The 12,830-nt window shown below is 50.1% G+C and overlaps 2 protein-coding genes across 2 annotated transcripts in view; both read left to right on the top strand.

The window, feature by feature from the left end:
• Window positions 1-10,845, top strand: part of LOC133494610 (pyruvate carboxylase, mitochondrial-like) — a 97,625-nt gene extending 86,780 nt beyond the window's left edge. The window contains exons 23-28 of the mRNA XM_061808596.1: window positions 414-588; window positions 791-864; window positions 4,148-4,288; window positions 4,389-4,490; window positions 4,679-10,631; window positions 10,747-10,845. Of these exons, the coding sequence (XP_061664580.1) occupies window positions 414-588; window positions 791-864; window positions 4,148-4,288; window positions 4,389-4,490; window positions 4,679-4,828 (642 nt within the window). The 3' untranslated portion in view covers window positions 4,829-10,631; window positions 10,747-10,845. The remainder of the gene's footprint in view (window positions 1-413; window positions 589-790; window positions 865-4,147; window positions 4,289-4,388; window positions 4,491-4,678; window positions 10,632-10,746) is intronic.
• LOC133494615 (ras-related protein Rab-39B) lies at window positions 10,592-12,761 on the top strand. The gene is made up of 5 exons (XM_061808600.1): window positions 10,592-10,631; window positions 10,747-10,844; window positions 10,960-11,229; window positions 11,923-12,103; window positions 12,190-12,761. Exons 3-5 carry the CDS (start codon window positions 11,015-11,017, stop codon window positions 12,433-12,435), a joined length of 642 nt encoding a protein of 213 aa, XP_061664584.1. The 5' UTR covers window positions 10,592-10,631; window positions 10,747-10,844; window positions 10,960-11,014; the 3' UTR covers window positions 12,436-12,761.
• The last annotated feature ends 69 nt before the right edge of the window (window positions 12,762-12,830 follow it).

Raw genomic sequence — 12,830 nt, 5'->3', positions numbered from 1 at the left:
ACGTACGAAAAGGGCCGCTCTATTTTTAGCAACGCTCCACTCCGCTGTTTAACCACGGGTGCCAGAAATGGGAGGGAATGGTTCTTTTGGTACCTTTTACACACAGGAGCGGCGCTGCTTGCTGGGAAAAAAAAGGATTATCCCCCCCCCCACCCCCGTTATTATTAATATTATGCCGTATTGACCTCTGATACGGCGCTAAATTGACTTCAGTTTCCGGTACGCCGTGAAGGGAATGTGGGCAAGTAGATTGCAAAAAAAAAAAAAAAAAAAAGTCCGATACTCAAATCCAAAATGAAAACAGAACCGGGAGCTGTTGTAGGCCACAGCTCACGCGCACACCCTCACGCTGCCACTTTTATGCTTTTGGAGTATTAGAAAAGATGTCTTTCTCCCTCGCCACCTTTATCCAGGTGCTCAAGTCCCTCCCCCGCGTGGAGGGCCGCCCCGGCGCCTCGCTGCCGCCGATGGACTTCGAGTCCCTGGAGGAGGGCCTGCGGGCGGCGCACGGCGACGACATCACGCCCGAGGACGTCATGTCGGCGGCCATGTACCCCAAAGTCTTCCAAGAATTTAAAGAGTTCACCGGTGGGTTCGGCTGCTTGTCGGCGGCCTTAAAATGAGCAATGGCGGAAAGTCGTCAAGTGGAAAGTGGAGTGGGAGTCATTTTGACACCTCTGAGGATGGAACGTTCTATTCACACTAAATCTATACCGCGTGTGTGTATATATATACCTCTATATATAAATATCTAGATGGATATTTGATGATATTCCTCTTGTGTCTGCAGCCAACTTTGGCCCAGTGGACTGTCTCAGCACCAGACTCTTCCTGGACGGGCCAAAGATCGCCGAGGAGTTCGAGGTAACTTTCCACTTGCGTTTGAGGCCGCAGGAAGTCATTATTATGATCGGTATTATTATTATCATTTGAGACGTGAGCAGTGCCGACGAAGTTCCGCGTGTCGGGCTCAGTCGACTCCGGCGTCGCTCGAGCGGCTTTCAAGCGCAAGCGAGCGGTTGGAGGTCTCCTCCCCCCCCCCCCATCTCACCCGATGTTACCACATTTGCTCAAGTCTTCATCGGAGCCGAGCCGTCATCCATTTTTCATTTGCACCTGCCGCAGGTTGGAGTCCTCGCATGCGAAACGGAACACTTTGGCGCCCACCCGCGATGAATAATTCCTGCGTTCCGACGATGTCGATATTCTCATAACGGGTTACGCGGTTATTGTGAGCGGCCAAGGCCGAGCGCGTTTCATTTCACGGCGGCGGGAGGGCTCTTGGCCTGGTGTTAATTGATTTTTATGATTTTTTTTTTTTTTTTTTTTTTTATATCGCTCGGGACCCGAGGAGCAGCACTTCACGGCTGCCGCGCTATCAAAGATTCAACAGTTGCATCGATCGCTCGGATGCGCCGCGGACCCAAACTGCAAACCGCTAACATGCCACTCAAATCATTTGCGAGGATTTATTGTTTTGTTTTGTAACGCACTTTTTTCCCCTCCCCTGCCCCCCTCCCTTGCACTCCCCGTCACTCATTCATCCCCCGGCGGAAAACAACAAGCCTTTTGCTGTCACGGCAGCGGTCGTCCCCGCGGGTTCAAGTCTTATTAGCGGCGGAGAGGAGCGAGAGGCGGGCTGAAAGCGCGTCAAAAATTGACGACTTTTTGGATTTTTTCACAGGCGTTGCTTTATGGCTCGTGAAAGGATGCGGGGGAGACAAATGAGACCGCGGCAAAACCGCCTACCGGAGAGCAAACCCGAAACATTTTTGCTGCCGTTTGTGCACCTTCTTCATTCTCCCAACAGGGCGACATTAGCTCGCCTGTCAAAATTGGATCTTTTGTGACTTTTTTTTTTGCCGTTTTGGTTGATTTTTGAGATCCAGTACAAAGGCTGTATAAAAAAAAATAATAATGTAATGTTCACTGGTGATTGATGACAACATATTCCTTTAGGACAGGGCAAGATTGCATTTTACTCAAAATTCTCCGAGGGCCAGGGAGGATTTCAAAAAAAAAAAGATTGGGACCGGTCTACTTGCTGACATCACACCTGTCAACTGTCAATCAAATGCCTCGGCTACAACCTGGGGAAAATGGATGCAAAGTTGTCAAGCATCCGTCTTACGCTGACAGGGGAACATATTTGCTTAAAGCCTCCGGTGACTGGGAAATATATTTTCCAAGCCGCAACGACGAGGCACTCTAAAGCAGCCAGACTGGCGCAAGGGCCTTATTCATGTGCTGGCTCTCAAGTTGGTCTTGTTTTTGTAGGTTTTCCCACTTCCTGCCCCTCCTCCCCCTCACTCGCTGTCGCATGCGCACACTTGCGCCCGACAACGAGGCGCTCCAACGATGGGGCTAACCGCTAGCGACACACGCGTACACAAAAAGCAAAATATCCGTCGCGTTTGAGAGTGACACGCAGACAATATGGGGGAACAAAGGGGGGAATGGGGGGCTAACCGCTCGCTAAAAAAAAAAAAAAAAAAACATACCGGCAAAAGTCACTTCCTCGGCACATATTCCACCGGTGTCACTCTTACCTTTTCCGCTCCAGTGCCCCCTTGCGGCCGTCAGGAAAAAAAAATGCCTAAATTTGCCGTGTCTCTCGGCATTAGCCGCAGCGTTGAAAGCGTGGGAAAAAAAGTCGCGGCTTATAGGGCCGAAGTTACGGTAATTGTGTTTGACAGAAACGTAAATTTGGATTTGCGCAAAGTCCAGCACGCACATCCTGTCACTTCTCATCATCGCAGACGCCGACGCGCGCACACGATCTCATTCCGAGCGGGGTGATTAATAAGGTCGCGTTAAGTCTCGCGTGAAAGCCGTTTTGCGTCAAAAACGCCACGAGAGTGGGACGTGTTGCGAGTTTGAGCGCTTGCGCGGCATTAGACAAACAACTGCGACTCCACACGCACACTAACTGGGTCTCGTGAGCGTTATTATTCGCCACTTGACGGTTTTTAAGCAAGAACGGGAAATTAGAAAGCCGGCGGTTGCGCCCGTCGCACTCGACTGCGTGGAAAGAGAAGCAATCAAATGTGAGATTTCATTTGCCGACGCACAAGTGGAGAATGGCGACGAGGGGCGGGTAGGAGCCCTCGCGTGAGTTGAGGAACGGCGCGATCGGCGGCGACACGTTTGGCTCGAATTGCTCCGCCGGCTTGATGAGCCTGGCAGGCGAAAGCCAAGGCGCGCCAGAAGGACAAAATCATCTCAAAAAACACCAATTGGATTCCTCGCCAGATGCGTGCAAACAAGAAACTCGAGCACACTTGAGACTCGACGCCGGCGTTCTTGCCACCGCTGCACATATTTTGGTCTTCTCTCTCTTTTTTTTTTTTTTTTTTTTTTCTTTTCGGCGCCGAGAGCCGCTCGTGAATGTCAATGAGTCGTCGTTTCAGATGTGAGACGAGGCGAAAGAACAGAGGAGTCGAGGGGACGGCGAGACATCAAAAAGGAGAGCGACGGAGGAGACGAAGCAAGATGGAAGGCTGCTGGGACGCTTTTGACCAAAATATACTTCAAAATACAAACAAAAACTGGGGAAAAAAAAGGAACATGATGCTACATTTCTAGAAAGTCACATATGTACCGTAATTTCCGGCCTATAAACCGCGATTTATGAGGCTTATGCGGTGATGCGGCTAATTTGTGCATTATTTCTATCGGTAAGCGTGAGACTGGTGGAATATATGCCCCGAGGAAGTGACTTTTACCGGTCCGGCCCTGTTAGCGCTGCGCTAGCATGTTGCTGACGTGTGTCAGTGGTTTTTACCAGGATCTTTTTTTTAACCGGCCATTTTAGCGGATTAGCATTAGCGTGGCAGCGCTAGCGTTAATCTCTCAGTGCAGCGTCTTTCTTTGTAAATATCTCGTGTTTCAATGTCGGTTTCTGTGCGGGCACTTGCGGCTTTGACACGGCTGCGGCCTATGTATGTACCAAATGGTATTTCCGTAACAAATGTACTGGGTGAGGCTGATAAACAGGTGAGCTGTGAAGGTCGGGAATTACGGTAAGTCCTAGATAAGTCTGAAGTCTTTAACCTTCAAGTAACCCACGGAGGTTCCCCTCAAAGTTTTTTTTTTTTTTTTTTTACTGCTGACGGACATTTTTTGTCATTCCGCCCTCGGCCTGCAGGTGGAGCTGGAGAGGGGCAAGATCCTGCACATCAAGGCCCTGGCCTTGGGCGACCTGAACAAGGCCGGCCAGAGGGAAGTCTTCTTCGAGCTGAACGGACAGCTGAGGTCCGTGCTGGTGAAAGACACGGTCGCCATGAAGGTACGAGCCGTTGCGCCGAGATCGGGCCGAGTAAGCCACCCGGACGCGGATTCGCGGAGAGCGAGCGGTGTTGAAGGATGCCTGAAATCTCACCCTGCAGGAGATGAAGTTCCACCCCAAGGCCCAGAAGTCCATCAAGGGTCAGGTGGGCGCGCCCATGCCGGGAAAAGTGCTGGAGGTCAAAGTGGAAGTCGGCTCCAAGGTCAGACACCCGAATTGACGCAAACGCTCAAAATCGTGTAGTTACGGCGATTCTCCGCCGCCGTGACGCACTGACGATTGTGCAAATGGTGCGGCAAGCAGCCGTAGCGCAGGTCGCGCATTGTGTATGAAGAATAATGGTCTTTTCATCGGTTCCGTCCACCTGACCCCGGTTGTGACCTTTTGCAGGTGGAAAAGGGCCAGCCGCTGTGCGTCCTCTCCGCCATGAAAATGGAGACGGTGGTCAACTCGCCGCTGTCGGGCACCGTCAAGGCGGTGCACGCCGTCGCCGACTCTTCTCTGGAGGGCGACGACCTGATCCTGGAGATCGAGGAGTAGCGCCAGATGTGATGGGGGTGGGCGGGGTGGGGGTCGGGCCGGTTGCGAGTAGATTGCGGCGAGCGCGATGGAATTTTTTTCCCTTTGGGTATATTTCGGGAGTCGCGCTAGCAAGGGGAAGTGACACGTATGATAATATATGACAAAGTCAAATAGCGCTTATTTTAGTCGTCTTCGTCGCGACGGAGCTACATTCCGTTAGTAGTCTTAAACTGAGCGAAAACACGTCGCCGACGCGACCTCGCGGTACTGGAATTTTGTGACTTTCGGCGGTGCTTTCTGATCGGCGGCGTCTCGTGTCAAGTGCATTCTGGGAATGTGTATTCCAGTTCAGAGGTCAGGCCTGGCTGTTTGGAGCGGGTGGGGGGGGGGACCGATTCCGGCTTGTCGTGGCGGGCGAAAAGGGTGCGGCGGGAAAGGTGCCGCGTTACTGCATCAGTAACCAAAGGCGGCGCTTGTCGGTGGAAAAGCAGACGGCGCGCTGGCGCGAGGGAGGCCCACCGTGTTCTTTTTCCCGTGAAGCTACGCTGATTCATTTCTTCATTAATACTCTGTCAAGTGACGGGAAATTAACCGGACTAATAAGGAGACTCTTAAGAAACCTCGGCGGAGCGCCTCGCGATCTTCAACGCGCGCGCTCGCATGCATTAGTCTAATTGCGTGCGCGCTCAGGCAAATTTCCGAGCGCCGCGACGCACCTCCGGACTTTCCAAAACAGGAAGCGCAAAGTCACGCGCGTCAGCTCGTTTCCAACGTCGGCCATTAAAAGCAATCGTTTGCGTCTAGCGATAAGCAGTTACTGTCGTACATATTTTTTTTTTTTCCTCTCGTTTACCAATATATAGAGATATGTATATCGACAAGCAACCAAAATGTTTGTTTACGCTTTCATATGCAAAATGTTAGTTTACGTCGAACTCTTAAAGGTGCGGCTGTGTAGCCCGGACTGGATCAGAAGCACAACTAAAATCAACAAAAGAACTACAAAAAAAAAAAAGGGACGTGCTTAAAAATCAAATGCTTGAAATGTTGTCTCTACTTACAAATAAAGTTGGATTGAAGATGCAAGATGTTGGTGAGTCATGTTTAAAGTATTCGCCGTCATTTCTGGCCGATAAGTCGCAAGTTTTTTTTTTTCCCCGCCACCTCGCGGTTTATGCGGCGATGTGGCTAATTTGTAATTTTTTTTTTTTCCTGACGGCACTCGTGCGGCGAGACGGGTGGAATATATGTGCCGAGGAAATGGCTTTTACCTGTCCGCCCCTGTTAGCGCTGCGCTAGTGTGTTACTGCCGTGATTTTTACCGGTATGTTTTTCTTTTAAGCAGCCCTGCTTGCGCGGCGCAAGCGTTAGCGTTTGCGCGGCGGCGCTAGCTTTAAACTGTGTGTTTCCTTTGGTGTTGCAACTTGAGCACTGTCGCCATTGAATTGCAACTTTGCTGAGAGACAGGACAATTCCCGAGGTGATGGACGACAACGTGCACTCGCCGCCGACGACTTACTTCCGGCCGGCTCGGGCGGAAGGCGGCGACGAAGAACCGAGTTGAGGTTGGAGGCACGGCGGGCGGTAAGTGCGACGTCTTCAACGTGTTTGGAAGTGTAAAATGTGAGTCTAGGCATCTCCAATGTTTCAAAATTAGGTCTAATTTGATCACACAGTTTCTCCCATTAATGTAAATATTTTGTAATTCAAATACATAATCCCCCCCCCCCCACTTCTTGTTATAGATCAGGAATCACAAATTGCGCAGTTGTGACCCTTAAAGCATTGGATTGTTATAGACAGTGAATGTATTCTTTATCCTCTGCAACGAGGGATTCATGCTACTGCGGTTTACTGAGTTGCTTGCCGTAGTTATTTGCCGGAAATACATGATTGGTTTTTTTTGTTTGTTTGTTTTTTTTTTTTTTTGTGCTATTGAAAAAGGGGAAATTGGAAGGTTTCCCGCCCAGCGGCCTTAATCAACAACCTGCCTGTGAATATTCCCGTTGATCCCGGTCATTTCGTTCATTCGGCGGCAGCGGCGACGCCCATCGGTACGTTCGGGGCGGTTGTCGGCCTTCTGGTGCGGTCGTCTGTTTGCGCCCGCGCCTCCGTTTTGAGAGTGATGTGCTGTTACCATGGCAACTGGCACATTCAGGCCAAAAGGATGCCGTCTGGGGAAGCGCTTTTCATCTGTGACGCCGCGCTCGCGCGTGCACCTGTGTTTGACTTTAAAAAAAAAATAAAAATAAAATCAAGTGTCTCCGGGGCTGAGAGCGCCCCTAGTGGCACATTAGCTCCGCCCACTTTCCTACCTTCTGAGCGCGTGAGGGTCACGTCTGTGATCGCGCTGCAGCTAGCTAGCGTGAAAGTGGAGCCAGTTATTTATTTATTTACTTATTTATGATCGCTTGAGCCCATCGGCGTGACGACGCCGCGTGGAGTTGGGCTGCGGCGAAGCGCGATCTCGTGCGCTCTCTTCACTTATGGGCTGCAGCGGCGCCGTTTAAGATGACAAGTGGACAACACTCGGCTGTGTTGTCGTCCCACCGGCGCACTGCTGGGTTCAGGCCTCCGCGTCGTCCTAATTACATCCTTTCCAAACGAGCTTCATATCTTTTACGGGCTTTATTATTTGTATTTGTGTGTGTGTGTGGGGGGGGGGGGGGGGGCGAGCCAATTTGCAAAACGTAATTTCAACATCTTGTGACTTACTGCTGCACGTTCGGGTTTCCGGTGCGATTCCTAACCGTTCTGACAGTCGTTGTCTCCCCCCCTTGCCGAAATTCCAATTCACTCCGACGACGTCCACATTTCGGTCACTTCAGGTTCGGCTTTTCAAGCGTTCGCGTTCAATTTCTCGACAATCGGTCTCGTTCCGAAATGAAATAAATTCCCCCCTTTCCTCGCTCAAAAATTGGGCGCACACAATGCCCAAGAACACATTTATCTTATTATAGCGACGACTTGAGCACACAAGATGAATAAACCCAATTCAGTTCTGCCTACCCCCCCCCCCCCATCGCACCCCCACCGCCTTTTTTGTTTTTATAGTTCAGCCAAAGCTCGTTGGGAAACACTCCAGGAACGCAGTCCTGAAGCATCCTGGGAAATCAAGAGTTTAAGCGGGGACCGGAGATGCCAGAAAGTCTCCGAGAAATCAGGTGCACCGCAAGGGCATGTACCCAGCACCGGTGACAAATGTGACCTCCGGCCTGTTAATTCGATAAGTCATTGGCATGAAAGCGCTTTCCGTTTTACAAGTGAGTGTAAATCACCTTTTAACAAGAAAAGGGAGTTTGTTCTTGGATGCCTTTTGTTCTAAAACGAGGCTAATTGGTGCCACGCAATTTGCCACAAATTGTTTCCGGTTTTGAGAAGCCCCGATGTAAATAATACACAAGATCTTCGCCCGCGGCAAATGCAGTCGAACAATTTTTATTTTTTTTTCACGTGATGAATGAGACAAAAGGAGCGCGGCTCCCGATGGATGCAATCGGCGGCTGGCACGCCGGCGCGGGCCTCCCTGGCGGCGGCGTCGCTTGCGGAAAAGTCAAAACGCTCCCGGGGGCGCGAGCGATGCCAATGTCGCCGGTAATTTATTCGTGCAGGAGGCGCAAGCGTTTGCCGCTGAGAAATGAAGTCAATTTGACTTCTACGCTACAAGGCGTTTTTCGACTTTTAACCTTAAATTACACTGGCGTAATGCTAAAACTCAGCCGCTAATGGCTAATTTTAGCGTTGTGGTTTTATAACCCTTCGAGCGGGGGATTTTTGAACTCTGACATGTATCACACCAATGCTCGCGCATATATTCCTTATCCTCTGCAAAAACTGACCGTTCTCACTGCACCTTACTGGAGTTACGTGCACTGTGTTATACCGCCCCCAGGTGGCCAAAATGCATACACCAGATGAATTGCTTTATCGCCAGGGTTTTTTTTTTTTTTTTTTCCCTTACGTCGCGTTGAAATTGTGTGATCAAGCCATCTCCGAGCATGTGGAAGAAAATCCGGCAAGGCCTGCAGCAAACGGCATCAATATTCAAGCGGTGTTGTGTAGCTGTATTCATATTTCATCAGCGGAGCGCCTTGGGGGAATCTGGCGTTTACCCAAAACAAAACGTTACCCTGCTAACGTCTGACATTCTTCGTCTTTATTTAATCCGGTTCAATCGCGACGGGCCGAGCTCGGGGCTTGAATTTGGCTTTTTACCGGAACACAAATACGATGCAAATGCAATAATTGCAATTTTTGAATTTGCACTCATTGTTCGAGGTGACGACTGTACGTGTGACATATTTACATTTCATTATCTTATAATGACCTTATTTTGTCACAGGTTCAATGTGCAATAGATGTACACTGCTGAGATGCTCATTTTGCACTTATGTAATGTTTTTTTTACCAGTCACAGAGATGTTTAAACGTAGAATACCGTTGGTAAATATGTATTGCGATGGATACCCGCAGATTTTTCATAGGCTGTTTTGTAGATAATCATTTGAACATTATAAATCACTGTCAATAATTGACTTACTTTTTTTTAATCCCTTCCTCGATGCTACACTTGGCATTGCACTGGGGGTGGGTTGGGGGGGGGGGTCAAAAAAATAGTTCCCGTGGATGTTTTCGTTTTTTTTAAATGAGGAGTTTGCGCCCCCCTGCGGAAGCGATGCGGGGGAAAAAAGATGGAGAGTGTGGGCGAACTACATTTTGGGGGCATCCTGGGAAGTGTAGTTTGAAAGTGTAATAGTGGGAAAGTGAGATGTAAAAAATGTAAAAATTTGGATGGTAGCATTGTTTAACGCACTGAAATAAACTAAATCGTTGTATGTAGAATCAACAATCAGTTTTTCCATTGGTTATTTTTTTTTTTTTTTTACAGTAACTGATTTCAGAAAAAACGATCCGACAATTTTTTTGGAAGTGTAGGACACAAAAAAAAAAATACCAAGTATGCACTTGATTGAATAGGATTCAATGATGTCATGATCGACAGAATTGCATCTTGTGTGCGTTTTAAATAAATGCAAAACTTTGCTCGTTAAATACGATATCAACTCCCAAATGTTGATGTAAACGAAGATAGTTTGCAATGGATAATACATCATTTGTTCGAACACGCAATGATTTTTTTTATTTATTTTTTTGCTTTGAAAACGATTACCCTCCTAAATAGTAGATCGGCCTTAACTCATTTAATCTTTTGATCATTCTTGACCATTTTTATATGCACAATACAATTTTTGCGTTGCTTATTTTTGGGGGGAGTCGGCAGCGTTTTTTACTTCCGGGTTGTTGCCCGATGTACGCACACGTTCGTGTTTTTCTTTTTATCATCATTATTTTTCTCTTTTCTCCCTCTCTCGTCAAGTCCCCGCGGCCTGTTTGCGACGCTAGTGCAAGAAAGTGTTTTTTTGTTGTTTTTTTTTTTTTTTGTTTGGCGTTTATCCGTCAATATTCCGGAAAACCAAAAGATGGAAGGGGGCGTGGTCGGCGTTTTGACTTCCGTGTTGCGCCTCGCGACGGTCCTTTACGGTAGCCGTGGTACTGATGCGGGATGAGTCAGGCGTTATGATGCTGCCTTGGCTGCTATTTCCCGGCCCGCGGACGCCCACAGAGATGTCGGCGGTGGTCGCCAAGTGAGCGTCGACCGCCCCCCCCGCCGCTTCGTGCGCACCGTCGGTCCAATTCGCAGCAAGCGAGGAGAGGCCAACCTGTCCAAGTCTCGAACTTTGCGGCCTACAACGCCCGCCTCTGTCGTCGCCGATGGAGCGTGAGCCGCCCCGCAGGGCTTGAACCCAACCGCGCCGAGCAGGTCAGTTGCGTCGGAACCGCAAAAAAAAAAAAATGTCATCAGAAACACCAGGACACATCTTCAGTGTGTGGTGCATTTTTTTGTTTGTTTGTTTTAATGTTTGTGTTCCATAAAGGCACGTTTGGACGAGTTCGGTGTGGAGGAAGAACTTTGCAATGAACAGAACCGCCCCAAAGTAGCTGAGAAATACCATTTTCACTTCCTGGAGAACAGGTGTGGTGTGACGTCATACTTTTTGCACTGTACAGTCGAATATTTAAATATGAGCTTCCTCTCTCTCTCTCTCTCTCTCTCTCTCTCTCGCTCCAAAATGTTCCCGCCTCCACAGGCCCAAAAAAAAAAAAAAAACAGAACCGGTCTAGCGAGCGAGAAACAGTCGAGTCATGGAGGCCATCTGGCTCTATCAGTTCCGTCTGATCGTGATCGGCGACTCCACGGTGGGCAAGTCGTGCCTGATCCGCCGCTTCACCGAGGGCCGCTTTGCCCAGGTGTCGGACCCCACGGTGGGCGTGGACTTCTTCTCCCGGCTCGTGGAGATCGAGCCGGGCAAGCGGATCAAGCTCCAGATCTGGGACACCGCGGGCCAGGAGCGCTTCAGGTGGGCCGCGTCGGCGTCGTTTTGCTTGGATCCACTTGACGTATCATTGAAAAAAAAAAAAAAAAACACACATATATATATATATATATATATATATATGTGTGTGTGTGAATAACAGAGTGGACACCCCCACGGCAATGATTATCTAAGGGGGGGGGGGGTCACGGTCCAGCGACATGAGGAAATGCGTGCAGAGCACGAGGCAGCCTGGAGGAATGAAAACTTGAATTACCACCCAACATGTGCGCAAATTGAAGTCACACAAACGGAAAAGTAAACATTTGCAACTTGCGCGCATGCATAATTAATATATTTATATATATATATATCATACGTGTGGGCGGCACGGTGACGAGATCCCGGGTTCGATCCCGGACCGGCCTGTGTCTGGAGTTTTGCCTGTTCTCCCCGTGTGCCTGCTTGGCTTTTCTTCCGGGTGGGCACTCCGGTTTCCTCCCGCATCCCTAAAAAAATATGCGACATTAATTAATCGGAGAAATTGCCCCGTCGGTGCGATTGTGAGTGCGGCTGTTGTCTGATTGGCTGGCGACCGGTTCGGGGCGTGCCCCGCCTCCTGCCCGATTAACAAGTAGCACAGTTTTTTTCTTTGTTGTTTGTTTTTTTAATGCCGTACATACAAAGTCGGGACGCAAGCGTGTTGTGAAAGTGACTCTCCCCCCACCCCTCTTGCAGGTCCATCACTCGGGCTTACTACCGCAACTCGGTGGGGGGGCTGCTCCTGTTCGACATCACCAACCGCCGCTCCTTCCAGAACGTGCACGAGTGGCTGGAGGAGGCCCGCAGTCACGTGCAGCCGCACAGCATCGTCTTCCTGCTGGTGGGCCACAAATGCGACCTGGAGACGCAGCGCCAGGTGCGTCAAGTTCCGGCGACGGGGACAGATTTGCCACGACCGTCGCAGCCATTTTTTTTTTTTTTTTGTGCGTGCCGATCTTCCAGGTGAGCCGCCAGGAGGCCGAGAGGCTGGCGGGGGTGTACGGCATGCGCTACGTGGAGACGTCGGCGCGCGACGCCATCAACGTGGAGCGCGCCTTCACCGAGCTGACCAAGGACATCTTCGCCCTGGTGCGGTCCGGCGACATCGGCATCCAGGAGGGCTGGGAGGGGGTCAAGAGCGGCTTCGTCCCCAACGTGGTTCACTCCTCCGAGGAGGTGACCAAGAGCGACCGCCGCTGCCTCTGTTGACGCGCGCCGCACGTCGACGACAACGGACGGTCGGTGGTCGTTTGGCAAATCCGCCGTGACGTACCGAAACTTGATCCAAACAGGATCGGTGGGCCGGCTTTCTGCCGGAGCGGACTTTTGGTAGGACTCCCTCGGGCGGAGCCGCGCTGCGAGCCGGCAGGCTTGTAAAAGTCGGCACACCCTCGCACGGGACTTGGCCGACGCCGTTTTGAGTCGGCCCCTCGTCAGTCGTCATTAATTCATCGCAACCTCAATCTGGCTCTCTCGTCATTTTCCTGAAAATGAGTAAAAATCCGTGTAGCTGATGAAATAAATCACTGGACATGCTGTGTGTCATTGTGAACTTTTTGTTTGTTTTTTTTTTTAAGTGCCGGACACACAAGGAGCAGCACGTG

This window comes from Syngnathoides biaculeatus, chromosome 21, assembly GCF_019802595.1.
Source record: "Syngnathoides biaculeatus isolate LvHL_M chromosome 21, ASM1980259v1, whole genome shotgun sequence".
Classification (NCBI taxonomy): domain Eukaryota; kingdom Metazoa; phylum Chordata; class Actinopteri; order Syngnathiformes; family Syngnathidae; genus Syngnathoides; species Syngnathoides biaculeatus.
This window is presented reverse-complemented; position numbering and strand designations above follow the sequence as displayed.